The 23,944-nt window shown below is 44.8% G+C and overlaps 1 protein-coding gene across 2 annotated transcripts; it reads left to right on the forward strand.

Moving 5' to 3' along the window:
- Positions 1-10,504: 10,504 nt before the first annotated feature.
- On the forward strand, positions 10,505-23,239 carry YEATS4 (YEATS domain containing 4). Of its 2 annotated transcripts, XR_006572269.1 has the most exons (8): positions 10,505-10,801; positions 11,655-11,774; positions 12,413-12,479; positions 12,575-12,669; positions 14,481-14,573; positions 14,652-14,739; positions 16,580-21,809; positions 21,934-23,239. XR_006572269.1 is itself a non-coding variant. In XM_044978626.1 (7 exons), exons 1-7 carry the CDS (start codon positions 10,751-10,753, stop codon positions 16,747-16,749), a joined length of 684 nt encoding a protein of 227 aa, XP_044834561.1. In that variant the 5' UTR covers positions 10,505-10,750; the 3' UTR covers positions 16,750-23,239. The 2 variants fall into 2 exon arrangements, 1 of the variants encoding a protein (XP_044834561.1); XM_044978626.1 differs by having other exon boundaries at positions 16,580-23,239.
- The last annotated feature ends 705 nt before the right edge of the window (positions 23,240-23,944 follow it).

Consider the following 23,944-nt stretch of genomic DNA (forward strand, 5'->3'; position numbering starts at 1 on the left):
GGTCTGGAGCCGGCCCTGCCAGCTGTGCCTCACACTGGAGAGTGTGCGGCAGGAAAGGGATGTCCTGTGGGCCCAGTTGAGGAAGAATCTGGGGAGATAGACTCCCTCCCCTGGAATCTTAAAGGGGAGGGAGTGTAGCACCGTGGTTACCCCACTCTTGCTCTGAAGGGCTTAAAACAGCCCTGGGAGAGGGTTGTGGCAGAGAAAGCAGCTAATAGGCTTATTGAGGAAGCAGCTGCAGCTGGGTCACGCCCCAATCAGGCCCTATATAAGAGGCTGGGAGCCAGGAGCACAACAATCTCTCTCTAGCTGTAGAAGGAGATGGACCTGGCTCTGGCTGCAGGGACTTGAGCAGAGTACTGAGCGGGGCTGGGGAAAGGCAGAGGAGCTGGGGAGGTTCCAGCCTGGAAAGCCCCAGGCTGCGGCCTAGCAGAGGGCCCATGGGGGTAGGCAAAGACTGCAGGTCCAAAACCCCTTGCCTGTGATGACTGGCTTATACTGCAGGCTGCCCCAGGGAGCAGGGGCTAGTTGGTGACTGGCAGTAGCCTACAACTGAGGTGAGGTGGGGATAAGGGGTGGGGGTTCCCCAGGGCAGGGAGACCCTGAGACTGAGGAGTGTAATGCCAGGGGGCAGCACCCCAGATAACAGGGCACTGGAGTCCAGGGAGGAATGTGGGGACCCAGCGGCAGTGGGACACTGGCCTACAGGGGGTGCTCCAGAGGCTGGATGAGCTAATTTTCCTGCTGGTCATCTCAGGGTGCCACAGGGGTGAGTCCCACATTGCTACAAACATGAAATAGCTGGAAAACTGGATCTAAAAGAACTAGTGACTGAATTTTCAAAACTTAAGGCAGGAAAAGTCATGTTTTAAGAGCACAGAGTGTTTTTTATTCATTGTTTTGTAAATTAAGGTTAAGGTTCATTGAAGAGTTTTTTTTTCTATATTGGATGTGGTGGTAATGGCAGTTAAAGCAGGACAGTGTAATGGATGACTTTGGATTTGTAAGAATAAAATTTATAATTAACGTTTTTAATGCATTTTTATTTGAAATCGGACTGAAATATCATCTAGCTGTCGCAGGGCCGGCTCCAGGCACCAGCAGAGGAAGTGTGTGCCTGGGGTGCCACATGCTAAGGGGTGGCATCCATTCTTGGGGTGGCACAGTCCGGGTGGCTTTTTTTTTTTTTTGCTTGAGATGGCAAAAAATGGTGGCACTGGCCCTGAGCTGTCGTACAAATCTATTCTGAAAATTTAGTGTCTCTATTTTATCTGATCTCAGAAATATTAGTTGGACAGATGGACAAACCAACCAAATAATTAATCCTCTGTTGTTTTTCTTTAAAAAAAAAAGCTTAAAAAACATTAAAAGGGGAAAAATGTTTCCCAGTTTGCCAAAAACCTCAGCCTAGATGTGCCCTCGGGGTTTGTGGGTTGGGCATCGATTGCATGGTTCGCCTAGGGCGCCAGTTGCTGGCAGCCAGTCTAGGGCCACCCCTGCCTATGCATAGTAGCTGGAGGGGGGACATGCCCCTTCTTTCAGAAGCTGTGCAGAGTGGGGCAAGAATAATACCTACCAGTCGTAGGATGCATATAGGTCAAAAGAGAGGTATCAACATCTCCTTTCTGCATATGTGAAACTTGAGGCAGGGATGAAGTAATTTGTCCAAGGTCACTCTGCAGCCCAATGGCAAAGCTTGGACTAGAATGTAGGTCTGCTGAATCTCAGTCCATTGCTCTGTCCTTTAGGGCACACTGCATTTTCAAAGACATAGCAGAACTTACAGCTGCCACAGTGAACTAGACAACCTTTTAGCCCACCTATGAAAGTATTTACAGGGAGGGGCAGGAGTGGCAGGAGGAAGATCTGGGAGCTACAGGGAAGGACCACTACTTTCTGGGAGGGGTGTGACTCAAGCTGTTCTGGGTTGTGCCTCCCCACTATTAGCAGGCACATGTCATCTCTAGTCTCCTGGGTTTGCTACACTACCAACATGAAGGCTTTGCTAATCCTGGGGCTTTTCCTCATGCCCCTGGCTGCTCATGGGAAGATCTACGAAAGGTGTGAGCTGGCAAGAGCAATGAAAAGGCTTGGGCTGGATGGATACCAGGGCTACAGCCTGGGACACTGTCAGTCTGCTGCCTTGGAGGAGATGTTCCATGTGGTTTAGGGGCCAGAGAGGGAGGCCCTGTCTACGCTGGCAAGTTTCTGCGCAGTAAAGCAGCTTTCTGTGCTTTAACTCCCAAGGTGTACATAGTGCCAAGCCACTTAGTGTGCAGAAACTGTGCAGTTGTAGCACTCTAAGAAAACCACCCTAATGAAAGGTGTAGAGCTTTCTGCACTGGGGCTGCAGTGCTGCGGTGCCAGTGTAGACACCATGGTGATTACAGTGCTGCGATTGGCCTCCAGGAGGTGTCCCACAATGCCTGTTCTCACCACTGGTCATCGGTTTGAACTCTACTGCCCTGCCTTCTGGTGACCAATCGTCATCTCCACCCCATACATTCCTTTGCAAATTTGAAAGTCCCCTTCCTGTTTGCTCGGTGATGCGTGCAGTGGTCTCAGCACATCTTTGCAGGTGGCCATGCCTGCTCCACGCACCAGATGATCCCCTGCCTGGAGCAATGCCGAGCTGCTGGACCTCATCGGCATTTGGGGAGAGGAGGCTGTCCAGTCCCAGCTGTGCTCTATCTGTAGGAATTATGATACTTATGGGCAGATTTCATGATGCGTGATAGAAAGAGGTCTGAACTGGGACCCATTGCAGTGTAGGGCAAAAGTGAAGGAACTGCAGAACGCCTACCACAAGGCGTGGGAGGCAAACCGCCACTCTGGTGCTGCACCCATGAGCTGCTGGTTCTCCAAAGAGCTGGACACGATACTTGGTGGTGACCTCACCTCCACTGTGAAGGCCCCTGTGGATACTACGTTGGCTCGCGTGCCAGTTGAGAATGAACCGAGCCAGAAGGAGGAAATCTTGGATGAAGAGGGGGAGGGGTACCCAGAGGCTGAGCATGGCTTGGAGGCCAGAGAAGCATGCAGTCAGGAGCTCTTTTTAACCCTGGAGGAGCCTAGCCAGTCATAGCAGTTGGATCTTGGTGAAAGGCAAACAGGAGAGGAGGCCCCTCGTAAATAGATCTGATTTGGGGAATTACTGAAGCGATTTGCTGGGGGCAGGAGGGTTGCAGAAATCAGGCTTGTCTCCCACTGCATCATAGGCGCCAACTCCGTGGGTGCTCCAGGGCTGGAGTACCCATGGGGAAAAATTGGCGGGTGCTCTGCACCCACTAGCAGCTCCCTGCCCTGTCCCAGCTCACCTCTGCCTCGTCCCTAGCTCTCAGAGCTTGCTGCTGCAAGACAGCTGCACCATTGCTGCACACAGACGAGCTACATAGGGGCCAGGAGGGAAGCCACAGTCTTGGAGAAGACAGTCCCTTGATTCCCTTCTCACCCTCAGCAGTGAGATATCTTCCATAATGATCACATCTTGTGAAAAGTGTGGGGACAGGAATGATTATCAAGCCCTCCCCATAGTGCTAGCTCGCCCCAAGAGCCATGTGCCCAGTGTACAGCAGGGTCTTGGAAGAGTGATTCACTCTGCAGCTACTCACCATTTTGGGGGGCTTGTGGCTCATGTGTGCTTGCGTGGGGTCAGCCAGTTAGTGACACGTGTGTGATTACTGGCTGTGTTTTAAAGCACAGAATCAGTGTTATCTGTGTTGCAAACAATACTGCTTCTGGAAAATGTTGCATTTCAATTTCACAGAGATGACCTTGGGAGACCACCCTCCCATATTGGCAGCAGAACGGCTGCGCAGAATTAGAAAGTGGCCACGAAGAACTAAGGAGGACGTTCTCCATGAGGTTCTGATGGACTCCGTCGCTGAGAAATAGGAATTGAAGGAGTGGTGGGAAAATGAGACTAGGGACCGAAAGGAGAACGTGGCACACCAGAAAGAAGCCACGGAGTGGCTCTTAAACATTATGGAGCGCCAAGTGGACACGCTCCAGGCGATACTAGCTCTTCAAATTGAGCAGCTCCGCACCCGCCTTCCCCTGCAGCCGTTTCACAAAACTCTTTCCCATGCGCCTCCCACACACTGTCACCACACTCTTATGAATCTCCTGGCTCCGCTCTCTACCTGCAGCATTCTACTCCTTCCTCTTCACAGTCCAGCATTGTAGACACCCACTGCATTCAACACCCATCCCTCTACAGTCTACAGTCTGCCCCTGCTGAAGTACAGCACCCGCTGCATCATACCCCAGAGGAGAAGGTTGGGTATGGTCCCTGGACATACACAAATCTGTAGCCGTCCCAGGAATCCTCCTCCTCTCGAGACCTTCCTTTTCCCCATCCCCCTCCCTGCTAATGAATTTTTTCGTTTGACTCCTCCAGTTGTTGTCTTTTAATAAAAGAAGTATGTTTGTTTGAAAGCAATCTTTATTCTATTAAGTGAAAGCAAAAAGAGCACTGCAAAGCAACATACAATTACGTAAAGGCCCCTTCTTGCATCATGTGCACCAATCACCTCCTAGCATTACAAGCACTGCACTCCCAAGCACAGCAACAAATATTAGTGGCTTTCAGCCTCAAAATGCTGCCTCAAGGCATCCCTGATCTTTATGGTCCTGCGCTGTGTCCCTCTGATAGCCCTGGTCTCTGGCTGTTCAAACTCAGCCTCCAGGTGCTGAGCCTCTGCGGTCCAGCCCTGAGTGAAACTTTCACCCTTCCCTTCTCAAATGTTATGGAGCATACAGCACACGGCTATAAGCATAGGAGCAGTGTCATCGGCCATGTCCAGCTTCCCATACAGGCATTGCTGCGGGCAGGGCTGGCTCTGGCTTTTTTGCCACCCCAAGCAAAAAAAAAAAAGGGGGGGGGGTGCCGGAGCGGCAAAGCAGGGGGAAAAACAAACAAACAAACAAACCCCACACAGCGTGGCAAAGCGGGGTGGGGGGAACAAAAAAACGGCACGGCTGGAACGGCAAAGCGGTGGGGTGGGGGAAACAACAACAACAAAACACGGTGCGGCCTGGAGCAGTAAAGCAGGGAGAAGGGGAGGGGGAACAAAAACAAAAAACTGGTGCGGCTGGAGCGGCAAAGCAGGGTGGGGGGGAACAAAAAAACGGCATGGCTGGAACGGCAAAGCGTGGGGTGGGGGGAACCTGCAGCACAGCAGGAGTGGTAAAGCCGGGGGCGGGGGGACAAAAAACAAAAAAAATGGCATGGCTGGAGCGGCAAAGCAGGAGGGAAAAAAAAAACCTGCGGCGCGGCAAAGGCGGGCGGGGGGGACAAAACAAAAACACGGCGCAGCTGAAGCGGCAAAGCGGGTGGGGGGGAGGGACAACGGCGCGGCTGGCAAAGCAGGGGGAAAAAAAAACCCCCACAGGGTGGCCGGAGCCAGGGTGCAGGGGGACTCCCTGTGCTGCAGAGTGCGCGCCCGGTCTACTGGGGGGGAGGGGGACGGACGGGGGGGGGAGAGAGAAGGGGGGCGGCCAGCGCTTCAGCAGGGAGCTCACCCCACGGCCGGACTGCCGCGCCGCCTGCGGGAGGGCGCCGCCTGCGGGAGGGCGCCGTGCTGCTCCGGTCGGCAGGGAGGGAAGGACGCGGGCTGCCCTGCCGAGTTTGCTGCAGGGCGCTCCCCTCCTCCACTCCCTACAGGGCGGCCAGAGCAGCAAACAAACAAAAACAAAAAGCGGACCCTAGGAATGGGCGGAATTCCGCCCCCTAGAATCTGTCGCCCTAAGCACCAGCTTGCTCAGCTGGTGCCTGGAGCCGGCCCTGGCTGCGGGCTTTTAAACAGCCAAATGCACACACAGTCATTCTGCACTTGCTCAGCCTCTTATTCAACCGCTCCTTGCTGCTGTCAAGTTGCCCCGTGTACGGCTCCATAAGCCACGTCATTAAGGGGTAGGTGGGTCTCCAAGGATCACAAGGGCATTTTGACTTCTCTTACAGTGATGATCTGGTCCAGAAAGAAAGTCCCTGCTTGCAGCTTCTTGAACAGGCCAGTGTTCCAAAAGATGCGTGTCATGCACCTTTCCGGACCAGCCTGCATTAATGTCTGTGAAATGCCCACGGTGATCCACAAGTGCCTGGAGAACCATAGAGAAATACCTCTTGCGATTAATGTACTTGGTGGCTAGGTGATCTGGTGCCAGAATTGGACTGTGCGTACCATCTATCGCCCCTCCGCAGTTAGGGAAGCCTATTTGTGCAAAACCATCCACAATGTCACACACGTTGACGAGAGTCACAGTCCTTTGGAGCAGGATGCGATTAATGGCCCTGCACACTTCCATCAACACAACCCCAAAGGTCGACTTTCCCACTCCAAACTAGTTAGCGACTGATCGGTAGCAGTCTGGAGTAGCCAGATTCCACAGTGCAATCGCCACACACGTCTCCAACGACAAGGCAGCTCTCATTCTCTTGTCCATGCGCAGCAGGGCTGGGGCAAGCTCATCACACAGTCCCATGAATGTGGCTTTCCTCATTCAAAGCAATGCATCACGGGGCATTGGGACTGGACCCCGCAACCCTCTCCGTCTTCCCACAAGTCTTAGCGGCAAAACAGAAAGAGGTGCTCTGTAGCATAGCTGCCCAGAGAGCACCGCTCCAAATAGCGCTGCAAGGGCCGGAAGTGTGAACACGCTATTGTGCAGGCAGCTGTCAGTGTGAATACACAACAGCGGTTTTCCTTCTGCGCTCTCTAAGTGGCACTGTAACTTCTGGCGCTGTAACTTTGCTAGTGTAGACGTGCCCCAGGGGTGACAACAACCACCACCAAAACAGCCTTTGTCACATGGAAGGCATACTTCACATTTTTAAACCCAGTCATCTTCCCTAGAGCTGGAACACGCTGCTCCACAAGGGCAGGATCTGGAGGCAAAATCCACAGCCCCCAGCCACAGATTAAACTCTCAGAATCCACAATAAACTGCGGTCTCTGTCCCACTGGGCTGGCCAAAGGACAGACAAAAGCCTGCTAAAACAAACAAAATCCTGAAATTAACCCCACAAAAAACAAAAGCCCCAAAGCTCATTTCCCAACAAATAGAAACTCAGAGAGAACAGCAAACAACACACTCTCAGCCTCCCTCTCAAACATCCCACCCCAACAGTCCTCTCAGAGAGAGACAGACTGAAGGAACAGCTGAAAGCATGCAGTGTCTGACCTGGAAGAAACCTAAGGGAGGTTCTTGGGTGAAAGGTGCAGAGACCTCTTGGCGCTGTAGGCAAAAGAACCTGTTTCCTGCTATTTGATTTCTTCTGCATTTGAAGATACAGGGCTTTGTACATTTTTTGTAAATAAACTGCCTCAGAGAAATACCTGACTATCCACAATTTTTGCCCAACCGGAGCACCGACAGGGCCCAAGACTTTGACTAGCTGCTTGGGTCAAAAGGGGCAACAATATGTACAGACGATTTTCAATTATCCCCCTATACTTGTACATATGTACATTTTAAACTGTTACAATATGAAAAAAGTGGCATACAATGACTATTTTTCCTATAAAATGTGGCCAATTTTCATGAAAATTTAAACAAAATTCAGACACACTAATTTCAAGCATTTCCTATTATGCTGTGAACATTTCACAAACTGCTAATATACAGCCTTCTCCATTATAGAAACTATAGGTGAAATCCTGGGCCTATTGAAGTCAATAGGAGTTTGCTCTTGATGTCAGTGGAAATGGGATTTCATCCTGTGGAATTAATTCAGGCCTGCCAGTGTAAGCTAGGGCACAGGATCTGTCATGTGAGAAAATCCCAGGGTAGGAGTTGCAGCTACATAATGACAAGCCCTGGCCATGCAAAATTGAAAAATACATTATCCCCTTTCCACCATTATTGCCATATCTACTCCAGCTTGTTTGATCCTAAGTAGGGTGACCAGACAGCAAATGTGAAAAATCAGGACAGGGGATGGGGGGGTAATATGAGCCTATATAAGAAAAAGACCCCAAAATTGGGACTGTCCCTATAAAATCGGGACATCTGGTCACCCTAATCCTAAAGAGAGTTAAAGTATGTCTACATAGCATTTAAACACCCATGAGTGGTTTGTGTCAGGTAACTTGAGCTTGTAGGACTCAGGCTGTGAGGCTGTAAAATTGCAGTGTAGAAGTTCAGACATGGGCTCCAGCCAAAGCCCAAATGTCTCCACTGCAATTTTACAGCTCTGCATCCCGAATTCCATGAGTCTGAGTTAGCTGACATAGTCCAGCCATGCAGACATACCCTTCGATTTTATGCGGAAGAGGGACAGAGGGGCTCCTTGCCCACTTTATGTTCTGGACATGCACAGCTGCTATGTGAAAGAGAAGGGAGATTTGCTGCTTGCAAAGTTGGTAAGGCATTTGATATGCTCAGTGTCATCTACAACATCATCCCCCAAGACCTAGGTGGCGCAAATGTATGGACTTCACAGCTGAACAGTTAGTAAAGTGGGGTTAGATTAGCACAAGGTGCTGTCACAACACAAATAATAATAAATAAAGCATCAGCGATTCAGAATTGCAGAGAAAGAGATTAGCTTTAAAATAATTATTTTATAATTATAATAATTTATAATAATTATAAATATTAATATAAATAAATAAACAATTTGAATCTGTTTGTTGGATTATTTCTCAGGTAGTAATGTATAAATGACACATTTAACAGGGTGATTATTGTAGTAGTGTGGGGAGAATCGAACAGTTGTTACCAGATTTGGCCGTTAAATTGGGGTATGCTCATTTATTAGTGTTACTCTTTGGGAGGGAGGGAGTCTGTAAGTCTATCAATGTACTTCTTGTGTCACTTGTGTTTTCATATGGAGCTCTACTTCTGCCTTCTGCAAGTCCCCTCCCAATGGAGCTATCCTGCAGGACCTAGGTTCCCTAGGGCTGGGTTCCTCCATCCCCAAAACCAGATGAACACACACACACACACACATTAACAGAGCAAGTCTGAGCGGACCGGGTCAATCAGCACTGTCAAGCTGACTCCTTATATGTCTCTGGACTCACTGGGCTGGATGAAGCAGCACTTTCAAGCTGCCTCTCCTTATATGCCCCTGGGCTCCAGGGACTGGGTCAAGCAGCACTTACAAGCTGTTACCCTTATGCGTCCCAGATTTAGGCTAAACAATAGGAGCTGATCACTCTTGGCTATGGGTGGTGTTTTCTTCAAGGGAGCTCACAATGCAACTAGGCTTCTTCAGTATTTTGGATATCAGTCAAGGATTCATTACTAGAATTGGTCTGAAAACTGCCGAGCTGGGTGTGTGCAGGCATAGGCTCATTAGCATCTGGAGCAGAGATTCCCATGATGCAGTGCTTCCCTGCTTTTTCTGGTCCCAGAGTTCAGTGTGGTTCGCTGTTCTCCATTCTGTATGCAAATTGAGATGTCTCCCTGTCCCATCTTTCATGCAGATGAGGCTAAGGGAGTTGTCTCTGTTCTTCATTCTGTATGCTAATGGTGATGTCTTAATCTTGTCATCCTTGTCAGGAGGCATCTAGGTGTGTCTTCCAATGCCCTTCATGGCTCTCTGCAAGTTTTTTCCTCTGATGGGTTTTGGTTTAAGCAGAGGCTGGGGGGATGTCTTTCAGGAGTCGGGCTGGATACTGCACACTGGTTCCCCAAGAACACAGAACTGACTGGTATCACAGTATTGTTTAGTTCCTTAAAGAAAGCAACAGTTGAAACATTGCAACATTTTGCTAAGTACATTTCACTGAACTATGTTGTAAGGCAGGCATGTTAAACAGACTTGCCTACAAATCAACAGGACAAATATTTAGCAATCACACTGTTTCAACAGCTCTGTGATTAGTTGCATATTTATATAACTGATACATATTATATTGGGACTTGATGGTAAAACTGATTCATCCCCTTTCAAGTATGATATTAAAATTGTCAATCCACCCAACGACATTCATTTTAATTTTTTCATTAAAGCAGGTTTGGCATCACTTTCAGGGTATGTCTACACTACCAGATTAGTTCGATTTAACTTAATTCGAATTTGGGACCTTACAAAGTCGAATTTGTGTGTCCACACTAAGGACACTAATTCGACTTTGTGAGTCCACACTAATGGGGCCAGCGTCGACATTGGAAGCGGTGCACTGTGGGAAGCTATCCCACAGTTCCCGCAGTCCCCGCTGCCCATTGGAATTCTGGGCATTGGATTTCCCCACAATGCATGCTGGGGGGAAAAATGTTTCGAGGGTGGTCTTGGGTAACTGTCATCATTCAACGTGCTTTCAGACATCGCAAGGGGAGATGGAGGAGCTTACTGACTCGCTCGGATCTCAGCGAAACCAACCCTGCCTCCCCCCGCGACCAGCCGCTTCTCCTGTCCCTCCCCACTCACTGCTCCTCCCCCCCCCCCCCCCCGTGTATGACCCCGCCTCGGATTCCCGCCCAGCCCGTCCGCCTTCCTCCCCCCCCCGCTCCCCGTGACATCACGAACCCCGTGACACATGACTCGTGTTGGCCGCGGCTTTTTGCCAGAGGGAGGTGCGGGAAGCTCGCGCCGCACGCGGGCTGCCGGGCTGGTGACGTAGCAGCGTTAGCGTCACCCGGCAGGGGCCGGGCGGGTAACCCACCCCCACCCGGTCTGGCGGCGGGGACGTAAGGCGCGAGCCGTGGCCGGAGCTGCGCGCGGGCCTGGCCTCGCTGCCGCGGAGCAGGGGGCTGAGCGCGAGCGGCCGGCGCGGCCCCGGGCGGTTCCCCGCGGTGCAATATGTTCAAGAGAATGGCTGAGTTCGGGCCTGACTCCGGGGGGAGAGTGAAGGTGCCGCCCGCGGCCGGGGGCGTGGCAGGGGGCGGAGCCCGGGGCGGGTTCCTCTCTCGGGCGGGTTGCGGGGGGAGGGCGCCTGTCCCCACCTCCACCGGGCGCGCTCGGCTTGCTGGGGGCTCCGCTCTGCCCTGCCCGCGGGCAGCCACCAGTGCCGCGCTCAGTGCCCGCCGCGGGGTGCAAGCAGCCGCGGGGGGTGGCGGCCCCGCCCCCCACACAAAGGGCCAGTGCCCCGGTAGCAGCGCGGGCCAAGCCAGCGTCCCCCCCGGGGCCGGCCAGGGTGAGCAGCAGCCGCGCCTCGGGGGCCGGGGGAAGCGCCTCTCGCGGCACGCGCTGATCGAGACCAGCCTTAGCCCCCGCGCTGGGCACCGAAGTTTCCTGTTTGTCCCGCAGGGCAGTCCCGCCACGCCTGCTCTGCGAGGGGAGCGCTTCGCTCTCCAGGCCTGGGCGGCTTGAGCTGGAGGGTAACTCGGTCTCCCAACTTCATCGGACTCTTGGCTTCTGCCGAGTGGCAAAGAGATTGGTTCAGGAGACTACAGACTCTTCATAACTGCTCTGCTGGTGGAGGAAATACATTTTTCACCCCTCTGTTCCCCTTACCACCGGTAGCCTCAATACTGAAAGGATATTTAGGCAGCTCAGAAATGTTAATTTCAGCTGGAGTCTCATGGCTCTCATGATAAAATGCATGGAAAAATACTAGTTTTAAACAAAAGAAAATATAAATGGCAGAATAGCTTAAATTGAAGTAAAAATAGCAGCTGTTATATATCATGTGGCTTCTCAACATGATTAGTTTCCAATGATCACTTATGAGATGCTGATCGTTTTTCTTTTTTCTTTTTTAAAGGGAGTTACTATTGTGAAACCTATAGTTTATGGAAATGTTGCACGTTATTTTGGAAAGAAGAGAGAGGAAGATGGACACACACATCAGTGGACAGTTTATGTAAAGCCTTACAGAAATGAGGTAGGTAAAAAGTTGATTATTGACCAAAAGATATGTAACTGAACTAGAAATGTCATCTGTCTAGATATGGGCCTTAATTCTGTAAACACTTACATTCATATTTAACTTTAAGCATATTAGTGGTCCCATTGACTTCAAAGTTAAGCACGCATAATTGCAAGATTGAGGCCTTACCTGTTAAAATATAGGAAACATTGTAATGACTGTGGTGTCACTTGAGAAATGCCAGAAAGGTCCTTAGTGTTGTGTTGGGATCAGGAGAAAATATAGGCACAATTAGAATAGCTTCTTCATCTCTAGTATAACACATTAGAAAGAATTAATTATATGTACAAATATAGAGCAGGCATTAGGGAAAAAGTGAGTTATATAGACTGGCAGTTAAAAATAATCTCTATTTCTGCAAGGATCATATAGAAAATAAATTAGATTAATGTCATCAGAGGGAAATGTAGCAAGAGATTATGTGGATTTTTTTAATCCCGGAGTTTAGCCTGTTTTTGTCAGGTAGTTAAAGTTTGACACATTAGTAAATATGTGGTATATGGATAGGTATATGGAGGGGAAGAAACAATGGGAGAAACTCTTCAGTGTGCTTTAATATCTGGAAATAATTGGCTACATTGTTTACATTTTAGGATATGTCTGCTTATGTGAAGAAAATTCAATTTAAACTACATGAAAGCTATGGTAATCCTTTAAGAGGTAAGATTGTTTGTTTGTTTTTATGGTTTGTACATAGCTTCCACATAATGAGAATGTAAGTCATCTGTATTCCTGCCACTGTTTTTCCACTGCAGTTGTTACCAAACCACCATATGAAATCACTGAAACGGGTTGGGGTGAATTTGAAATCATCATCAAGATATTTTTTATTGATCCCAATGAAAGACCTGTAAGTAAATTTTTTTGGCGTTTAATAAACCTTTATTTATGTGTAGTGTATTGTGCATTTATAAGACTTTGCCATGGGATGCAGCTGACCAGAAAAAGTTCTAGTACTAAGTCTCAGCATGTTTAAATGTCTTCATTACTATATGCCTAACCTTCACTTTTGGATGTATCTTGAAGATGTGTGTGCTATTACTCAGCTTTTGTAGTCATTTTTTGTAATGCATTGAATCCCAGTGCATAGCTGGCTTTAACACTTTTAAACTAAGTTTAGATAGGGAAAGCATGTGTCAAGTAGCAGTGTGGTGCCTGAAAGTGGAAAGGGAATGCCTACTTCTTGAAAACAGAGCTTGTAAATTACCGTGATCACAAGTGCTTAGTCCCAGGGTTGGCAACCTTTCAGAAGTGGTGTGCCAATTCTTCATTTATTCACTCTGATTTAAGGTTTCGCGTGCCAGTAATACATTTTAACGTTTTTAGAAAGTCTCTTTCTAGAAGTCTATAATATATAACTAAACTATTGTTGTATGTAAAGTAAATAAGGTTTTTAAAATGTTTAAGAAGCTTCATTTAAAATTAGATTAAAATGCAGAGCCCCCCGGACCGGTGGCCAGGACCCAGGCAGAGTGAGTGCCACTGGAAATCAGCTCGCGTGCTGCCTTCGGCACCCGTGCCATAGGTTGCCTACCCCTGGCTTAGTCCTTTCCCCTTGTCCAAAACACTCAAAAAGCTCTTCATGCTTTCCTTGACCTGATTAACACTAAGGAGGAATATGATAGGTTACACACTTTTGAATGGTGTTGAAAGAAGGAAAAGAACTGTAAGGTGTTCCAAAGAGGTATCAGGAGTAATAGGATCAAAGTAGATAAAATGGCCTGGATTGTCTCTCTCCCTTCCCGGCCCTCTGTTATGTACAGTTCTTCCAACTGGAAGCAGGGATCAGCCATCTCTATGGCACTTAACAGGTTTGCTTAAGGGAAGGAGTGGAAAGGGCAGAGTTGTTGGGATTTGTTGATTAGAGCCAGAGCCATTGTGAATCCATGTTGCCTCCATGTGGATGGCCCTGGCCTCCCATGAATAACCAGGGGTTTGTAGGTAGACTTACAGCCTATTCCAGTATCTATCACCTCCCACAGAATAATAGAAAAGGAACTCTTGAAGAAGAACTTCATCGGGGGTGATCTAAATCTAGATTAGTATTGAGGAGCACGTCCTAACTGTGTTTTGGTAGGCATAGGGTTCCACATGAACCAAGTGATCTTTTCTGTGCTCAGAACTTGTCTACATGGTGAGCTGGGGCACAGAAAGCTAACGTGACTCTATAGCCAGCTACATCGTGCTTGCAGAGTTCTGTAGTGTGCTTTGACTTACTGCAGTTAGTGCTGTAGCTGTGTCCACACAGGATGTTGTTGTGTGGCTAGCTAGTGTTCTGCAGATGCACTTCCTGGCTTGTTGTGCACCAACTCATTCAATGTTTTAAAAAGGGTAATTATTATAATAGCATTTATAGATCAATCTTGGTTTATCTTATTTTCTATTTTACTTTCCCTAGACCCTTTCCAAATCCAGCCAAACATTTGCTTCAGGATGTTTAAGTTGTTTAACAATTAATATTAAATTCAGTTATTCTGTTGAAGTTTAAATGGTATGAGAAGATCAGTTTAGTTCTTGTATTCTTGCAGGTTTTTAAAAATCCTATATGCTTGCACAGCAAAAAGAGCAATTAATGTTTTAATTCCATTTGGGTGTATCACTTATTTTTTCTTAAAGTGATCATATTACATTTATTCAGGTCTGTCTGTTTTCCTTGTATAGGTAACTTTATATCATTTGCTGAAGCTGTTTCAGTCTGACACCAATGCAATACTGGGAAAGAAAACTGTAGTATCCGAGTTTTATGATGAGATGGTAAGAAAAGAGAACATGTTAAAGGTTTTGTTTTTAAATAGTGAGATTGATAACAGGTGTGTATTTTTCTCCTCTTAGATATTTCAAGATCCTACTGCTATGATGCAGCAGCTTTTGACAACATCTCGTCAGCTAACGCTAGGAGCTTATAAGCATGAAACGGAGTGTAAGTGCCAACTGATAACAATTCTAATGTTGCATGTGAATTTAGAAGTTATGATTAACCGTTAATGTTTAATTATCCTTGTTTGCTGCTGTAAAGTGAAATTTGTGGAAAGAGCTCTGTTTTTGAAAAACATCTTGTATCTCTACAGACATATACTAATTTTACGATCTAAAGGTTTCAGATTTGTACATTTTTCACAATTGTTTACTTCTGAATAACTGTGTATGAAGGCTGATAGAAATAGTTATCCTTCATGTAATTCCAGTGAAGTCAGAGAGTAACACAAGGAATGAAGTTGCCCTATAGATTTGAGGTGTGACTGTCCCCCGTTCATCTAAATAGGATATTAACTGAACTCAGTGATTAAAGTTGAAATATTAACATGAAATATTGCAATACTAACACCTTTACCTGAAGCCAGCAACTATTTTGGGATGGAGTGAATAGTTACCATTACTTGTTTTCTAGGTGGTGTTCTCAGACTTTCATGCTGTAGGCCATTTCTTAAGATAACAGACTTTTGAGAGTCACCTCCCTATCCAACCTCTTTCCTAATTGTTTTCTTTGCAACTATAATGCTTTATTTATGTGAACTAAGTGTTGAGGGCATTAAGGAGATGATAAAATGAAAATAAACTTTATTAATATAGACTGGTGTGGCTGTTTGGCTTATATTCCCCTCCTTCAGATTTTGAATCAGTTTTCTGATTTCCTATACCCAGAGCATGGATTTAATATATGTTCATTCCAAATCTCACCTTGCTGTCTACAACTCTACTGCTGTAATCTCTCCAGGCCACTTACACTTTGGTTCTGCCCTCCTGTCTGTATGTTACCCCTCTCGTTTAAGTATTGTCAGCAAATTATATTACTTAAAATACTTCTGAGATACCTAAAACCAAAGACTAAGGGAGTACATACAGCTTTGAAACCCAGAACATGCAGGATTCTAATCTCAGCGTTGCCACTGTAGTGCTGTCTCAACTTTGGTAAATCACTTGACTTTCCTGCCTTAGACATTGTTTCCATGGCACAGATGATAAAAATATCAGTTTCCTCATTTGTAAAATACTTATCTCACAAAAGTACTGGGGATTTTTTTTTTGTATTTGTAATTGTTACTTTGTTAATTGGACAATAGAAAATGTTTCATGACTTTACTTTTGAGCATGTCAAATTTTCACATTTTAACTAAGAAGTGGCTACATGTTTCTGCTAGGCATGGATAGAAGTGATTTATTGCTCTACAGCCAGAGTATTAGAGGTGTTTCCTTATTCTCATTTCTCATAAATACGCTTGTAGAAGCAGATATAGGTTAGGACCTTCCTGAAGCATGAGCTGTTTAATATCCCACAAATGGGAGGGGTGATGTGTTTGCTGTGGAGCAGAGTGCCAGTGTTCTAGTCAGATTTCTGTTGCCTTGCCAGCCCAAAAAGGGAGAAGTGGGGAAAGTAACATTCTCACAGTGTTCTTGTGCATAAGCTAAAAAGCTGGAATTTACAGTATTTCAAAACTGCAGTTTCTGTAGGATTCTTGCAAAGACAGTCTGTGCCACTGTATCTCTGAGACATGTAGAATAACTAGGCATAGAGGGCAAGGTGCTTTTTTTTTTTTTTTATACCTGGTAGGGAATAGGAGCCCAACTTCCAGCCATACAAATTCCAAAATGGGATCTGAATGTCCTTCTGGATTCTTTTAGGGCCCATGCATTACCAGCAGTGAAGATTCTGTGAAACAGATTCTGCCCTCCACTACCTTTTTTGAATTTTGGAATATTATATTCAGTAATTGCAGTTTTGCAGTGCACTAAAAATATTTTTTTCTTTGTCACCATCCCAGTTGCAGATCTTGAAGTAAAAACCAGGGAAAAGCTGGAAGCTGCCAAAAAGAAAACCAGTTTTGAAATTGCTGAGCTTAAAGAGAGATTAAAAGCAAGTCGGGAAACTATCAACTGTTTAAAGAGTGAAATCAGGAAACTTGAAGAAGATGACCAGTCTAAAGATATCTAACAAGTATCAATTTGATAGAGACTTAGTTGTAAATAAAGGGACTTGGATCATGGAACAATGTTAACATAGTCCCTCAAATTTCACAGAGGGGACTATGTACAGTTTCATCCATTAATTTCATTTCAAAAGATTGTTGTATGTGAGGCCAGCTTTACAGATGAAAAATGTCCAGTGTTTAAACTATAGAAGTATGTGAAATTTTTATTTTTCTATCATTTTTAAATAATGTAATTCTTTGAAATCGGACTTTTTAAAAATTTTCATTGAGTGCAGCATGGTAACTTTATATTAAATCTCAGGTTACTATGATTTACAACATGTAATCAGTTTTCATACTCCATTTACTCTTCCTAAATGATTGGAGACAAATCTTTAAAACTGAACATTAAAATTGTAGTAGCTTTTTCACTGTTAGGAATCTGAAACTCCTCTGCTTAGTTGTTGGCTTCACATCCAGTATGATGAGTAAACTTGAAGGGAGAGGTTAAAATCTTTGGTATGCAGATAGATTAAGCCTGTCAGTTTAAAATTACATCTGCACTTCTGTTTTCTGGTATTGGTATTAGGAAAAAGTGAGCTGGTAAAGATTCAGGAAGATGAGATTCTTTTAACTAGCAGTTGTACTTTACAAATGGTACAGAGACAAACTATAAAAATGTAGATCAGACTTATATAAATGCAGCAACCACATTACTTATATTCCAAGATGTAAGGTGACTTGTCATGTTGTGCAACTTAATATATTAGTATTATACTGTTGTTTGTTACCAACTCAGTAACTCTAGCATACATCCTTACTGAAAAAGCAGTACATGTTCCCCTTGTCAGATCTGACTTTATTCATAGGAATAGAAGAGCCTGACAGTGATGCAGCAACTTGTGATCTTGGAATAAAGGGTTATCTTCCCAGCTATTTTTTAAAGTACCATTTTACAATAAAATCACCTGTTAAATACGCACACAAACCCCAGGAGTTAATGTGAGATTATGACGATTCAAAGCATTGGGATTGCTTTAAATTTGAGATGAAGGTGAACCGTCTGACCATAACTTTAGTAAACTAAATACATTTAAAACAGTTTAATAGAAGTGTAACGTACTTCAAATAATGCAGTTTTTTTTATATCTGCACTTAATACAGAATTGGAAGGATTTTTCCTTTATTCTCTGGCCCCACAATGCAGCCAAGATATGTGGGAATCAAATGAGAAGGCACAAGCCAAGACCCTTTTTTAAAAGGTGTTTTCAAAGAGTTATAACTTTTCCATGGAACCAACTACTATCTGATGTTCAAATAAAGCTGGCTGACTCTAAAAGATGGTCCAAGTGGCTACCTTGGACAAATTGTTGCTGGTCTGATGCCTTGCTAGACTCATGAGAGGAGAACAGAGGTGGAAATGTACTAAATTGAAAAGGGAAGTAAAATAGATGTCTGCATTCCAGAAACAGCAGCTCCTCTAACTCCTTGCAGCTGCTGCTCTGGACTTGAGAGTGGGCTCAAGTTGGCGGGATAGGGTTTATATAGAAGCCAATGGCTTACCCAAGCCCCACCAGCTCAGATGATGCCTTGTCACTTTCCCAACCTCTGAGTGAGAGTAAAAGAGTCACTATCCAGAGGAAGGAAGGCCCAATGGGTAGGGAACTAGTTTAGGATTGGGGAAACTGTGGTTCAGGTTCTTGCTCTCCCACAGTGAGATACCTTGAACAAGTCACTTAGCCTCTCCGTGCCTCAGTATCCCTTGTGATATGGGGATAATAGTACACCCCTACCTCATTAAGGATTATGAGATGCTCAGATACTACAGCGATGTGGATCATTTAAGCACCCTAGGTAACTTCTTTTCCTGACAGTGATTGTAGAGGGTTCTTGGAGCTACTTGCTAGAGTTGAAGCTGTGAGGTGTCACTAGAATTTCAGGAGTACTATCACACGAGAGTTGGGGGAATCACATTCCATTTCCTGAGGTAGCTTTTAAGATCCTGGAATTTTTTTCTGTTTTGGGAATAGGATATAGATGGGGAGGTAAAGGAAACCTGGGAATTCGCAGTAGTGGTGGGACAAAAATTGGTCTAGAACTCAAATTGTACCAATATTTACTGCTGCACAGCCCTGCAACATGAGATTGTGGGGGAATGAGGAAATCATCTCAGTGTTTTTAATCTTCACACTGAGCCAACGTATGTGACAAGAATGCCTCTCCTGGTTTGGGAGTTGAAGTTGTGAATCCTAATTCTAGAGTACGAGTCAAAATAATGAGACTAATGGGGATATGAGTAACATGCAATCAGAATTCTAGAGCCTCCAAAGTGTTGAAACAGATCTTGAAAGGCTGTGTCATAGATAGCTTAGCAGAATTCAATTTTTTTTATAATTTTGACATATCAATGTTTAGTTTTAAACATTTTAAAACTTTTATTAACTTAAATTTTCAGTTGCAGAAAATTGGGGCGGAGAGGAGGGGTCAGGCAATAGGCGAGATCAGGCCATAATTCTTTAATGACAGTAGATGTTGCGATTTCAAAAAGTTAAAGCTTTATTGTCATTAAAACACAAATTGTCCACATCACATCAAAATATACAAAATACATATTCTTAAATCAAACTCTTCACAAGCAGCATGTTTCTTATTTTGCCTATCTGTAAACTTTGGTTATTATAGATATAAATTTTTGTTAATATTTATGTATGGTGAAATGAACATCTACTGTCACTTACTGATAATCTATTCCTCCCAAGCCTAGTAATAAGCAATATCTGAATCAGCTTTTCTTAAGAACCTAAAAACTCTATCCAGCTGTATTTTTATACCATTGTTATCACCATAGTATTAGAATACTTTAAGTGCAGAACTCAACCTTAAAAATGGACCCAAGACTGATGCATCCGTAATAGAGCATTCCCATAATAGATCAGTGATCTCCCCCCCCCACCCCCCGGTTACTTCTCCTGAGGAAATCAAGAATTTTTTTCTTGTCACTATTCCCTCAACTTCACTTTTTATGCTTTTCTTTCTCTCCTTCCTTCCTTGCTATTCCTATAGGAGGAGGAGACAGAAATAATACCTATTACTTAGAGAAAAATAAATTAGTCACGAAATCTTTTCCTGAGCAGCTATGACCCTCACATGGAAAACAATAAACTATTTCATATATTACACTGTTTAAGTTCCTTGTGTGCATTCTGTATTTTTCTTCATTGGTAGAAAATTGTTTCTAAGCATGAAGAAAACATACTTGAATTCAGTGGTATCAGGAAAATTCAATTACAATGGTTGTGACTCTACTTTGGCCACCCCTGAGTACGATGTTTTTCACTTGTTCCAGACAAGTCGTTATGGTTCATGATTGTGAATTTAAGTGGTAGCTATGTACATTGTTGACTCTGACTTTCTGCCTTCAGAGAGTGGTTCTATCCTGAATTATAGTGATGACACAGAGTGGTGTTTTAAAATCCCTTCATGAGAAGAAAAAAAAACCTGATTGTGCCATATGTTTAAAAAAAAAAAGACTACTTGATCTCACCCAGATACATGATAATTTAGTATAAATAATTGTCTAGCACTAAAGCTTCAGACTCTATTTAAACTAATCCTTTGGTGGGTGAGAAGAAATATGGTTTATTTCCATTATATTGCTACCTAAAATGTTCAGGATTAGGAGATAAACTTGTCTGGTAATAAATCATGTTACAAGTTAACTAGTCCAGATACAATGTTATCTTACTTCATGCATCAAACATGTAGCTTTATAATTAAGCACGGTTTGCTATTTCCATTGCAAACTCCCATTTCCGCCACCCCAATAATTTTAACCCATTTTAACTCAGCTGTCTGAGATGTGAGAGCTAAATATTTAGGCTGGATGAGAGAGAGACTGCCACCCACCTCCCTTGATCACCTTCCCTTTCACTACTTTTCAGTAGTAAAGAAAAACTCTCACTAAACTGCTGATCTGAAAGTTGTATGCTTCACCATCCCTCTACAGCTTTTTCAGCATGGGGGTGGAGTGGGGTTGATTCTTCTGAGGGGGTGGTGGTTAGCATATAAGCCTGTTTGTTAACCTGAGATAAAATTTTGGGTTTGACTTTTTGATACTCTTGTATCTTATACTAATATGTGTGAAGAACAATGAACAAAGACACTGTGTTGCATTTCCCGTAACCTGATGGGGTTTTTAGTACAATGGGAAGAGATAAGGGATAGAGCAATTGAAGTGTTACAGGGTATGGTGGGAGTGTAATATATATGAGCATACACTGAAAGGCTGCCTGGCTCCTTTCTCAAGCCAAGGTCAAGCAACCAGTTCAGGGGAGAGATGGGGAAGAGGCATAAGAAACGCTAAAAGCCAAAGAAAAGCCTGGCCTTGGCCAGAACACAGCCTCACTCCTTACCCCTCCCATGGGATACAAAAGAGGTGGGATAAAGACCCAGACCAGACCCATTACCCTCCAAAATGGAACATGACCATAAGTTGTGAGGAGTGTGACTAGGAGTGTGCACTGCAGGTGTATTTGGGCCTGCTAAGGAGGAGGAGATGGGAATGGGGAAACAGGGAAATAAGCAAGGATCTGCAGCGTCTGAGCTGGGAAGGAGGACACGGGGTAAACGCTCTGTGGTGTTAGAGCTGGGAATGGAACACTGGGAAACAGACTCTGCCAGCGTATAGAACTGTGGTATACATGTTTGCTTGGAACTAACCCTAATGAACATCGCATTGCCTGCACTTCAGACTTCTGGTCATCTGCTTTCTCTCTGCATGACAAGAACCAGGGGAGAGGGTGAAGGGAAAACCCTCTTAACAGTGGTAGCAGACAGGAAGTGCAGCTCTGTTGGCGCAACCTGCCCGGCCTCATCCAACAGTGCTCTAGGACAGTAAGTAGGTTGCTGGTGCCCAAGACCCATCCCTGTTGGAGGGAGAGGGCCCCAGACTGGTGGCCAGAGGCAAACTGAAGATACAGAAGCAAAGAGCCTCGTGGGCATGAGCCACACCGATGTATACTATTCTTCAAATGCAGACCTGGTGAGATCTCCTGAGACCTATGAAGTATCTAGATACAGCAAGGTGAAGTATCTCCTCTCCCTCTTACTCATTTTCTTTTGTTACTTCTGTATTCTGTCTGTATCTTTTGCATTCTCGTATTTTTATCCTGTTTCGTTCATTTACTCTGTCTTGCCCTTCTTTTTAGCAATTTAGGACTGGTAACAGTTGTCAGATTGAAAGCCTTGAAGAATAAAACCCAGCACCAGAAGAATATGGACAACTAACTACCAGGTTGTTGTAAGAAATGTTGCTTTATTTGACTTTTTCCAGAGAGTTATTCTTCTGGCTACACTAACCCATCTGTCCCTTTGGCATGTAAACTACACTGCTGAACCACTTACAACTTTATATCATTTATCACCATCCATTTTCAGACCTGCTTAAACCTGATGTGTAACTTACACCTCCATTTACATCACCATTCAGTTTGGTCCTAGTATTTCTATTTAACCCACATCTCTAATACTAAGCCATTTAGAGCTGTACCCTTTGTAGATTTCACTTTAGAATGCCTAGGACCTGAATGAAGTCTATTTCAGGGGTTTGCTCTAAGAATTTTCATGATCAAAGGGAGAGATGGGGATGGTGGTGGGAAGTTTTCCCCTAAATGTATATTTAATGATGTTAATGTTGATGTTTATGTTTGAATTAATGTGTTTGCTGTAACGATTAGTATAAAATGAGTTAATTATGGAACAGAAATCAGTGGAGTCCATGATTCAAGATGGTGGTGTGCCATAACAACAACTTGGACTCCATGTTGTTGCTCCTTCTTGTCAGAACTTTCACACCTTTTCAAAGTAGTGGCGGGAAAAGAGTAACGGACTCTTAGGGGTCAGTTAGAACCAGCTCAGACCGCTAGGTTCACACCACTGAGCATATAAAAAGGGCTGCATGCCTGAGCATTCTTGCTGTCCACCAGAGCGGCAGGCAGGTATCACATTGATTTGTGCGGACGTCGAGGATCTCCTCAGTGACTCCGGACCCACACCATTGCCCAAGAAGGCATCACTTATCATCACTCATGAACTATAACACCTACCTATATCCTAATTCCTGCGACGCCTTTATCTGCAGTCCTGGTTCCAGTAGATCTTCGCTGTCGGTCCTGTGCTCCTCCCTCCCGTAGCCCAAGTCAGGCTGCGAAGCTTGGTTTGAGGTCCAGGATTCGGAACTCACACTGTCAAGCTACAATGAGATACACCACCATCAGCTGTTTTGTCTTACCTGAAGTTGTCGCCTCTGACTCAGTACAGTATTGGGTTAGTTTGTGTTTTCCTTTTGTTTAGTTTAAATATAGCCAAGGTTAAGGGTTGTACGGGTCTCCGGGCTTCATGTCCAATTGGGGGCTGCCGCACTTGCATTTGTATTGGGTTGTTTATTCTAGTTATCATTCCCCTATCCCTGCTATTGTCAATTTTCTTAATAAATCTTTAACTGTTTTCGAAGCATACACATCTCTCTGTCTCTTTTCTATCATACATGAGAGGGAGGTGTATGGACTGACAAACTACTTCCACAGGTGATCAGATACTGTTTGCCAGCCCAAGTTCCTGACCCTGTTGGCTAGGTTGAATGTTAACAATGGAGGGAATACTTGGTCACTCTCTTTTTTGATTTGTTCCTTCCCACACTGGATTGAAGTCACTTTCAGCGATGTTGTCCTGAAGACTATTTTGTTTGGGTTTTTTAATATACTTGTCATGAATCCTGAGTCCATTTCAGAATAACATTACCTTGCTCCTTAAATAGGAATACAATTTCAATAGCACTCCAGGCTGCTCTCCAAACAACAGGAGGCAAATGTGTGCAACATTGTCCTAATGGTCTCAATAACAACTTAATAATTTGGTTTTGGGCAGGGAAAGGGGAACATCTCACAGGGCCCATAAAGGAGCTTTTTACACTGAAGATTTTTAGCATTTTTTTTAAAAATCCAAAAGGATAATCAGTAGTGACCTGTGTCCAGGGGCCATTGTCAGTACAGAAAAAAAATACTGGAGTCAAAAATTGAATTGTGCGTAATACCCTCAGCTGCCAGATTCAGACAACTTGCTACAATCTTAGGAACTATTTTTCCATTTGGGCAGTGTTTTACTGCTATTGGCCTTCAAACCAATACATATTTGTGTTTATGGGCTTTACATATATTCATA

This window comes from Mauremys mutica, chromosome 1, assembly GCF_020497125.1.
Source record: "Mauremys mutica isolate MM-2020 ecotype Southern chromosome 1, ASM2049712v1, whole genome shotgun sequence".
NCBI classification, from domain to species: Eukaryota; Metazoa; Chordata; order Testudines; family Geoemydidae; genus Mauremys; species Mauremys mutica.

Coding starts and splice junctions, on each gene's coding strand:
- YEATS4 (XM_044978626.1), top strand. CDS start 10,751: ATGTTCAAGAGAATGGCTGAGTTCGGGCCTGACTCCGGGGGGAGAGTG. Junction 11,775..12,412: donor TAAAGCCTTACAGAAATGAG/GTAGGTAAAAAG, acceptor TTTACATTTTAG/GATATGTCTGCTTATGTGAA. Junction 12,670..14,480: donor TTGATCCCAATGAAAGACCT/GTAAGTAAATTT, acceptor TTCCTTGTATAG/GTAACTTTATATCATTTGCT.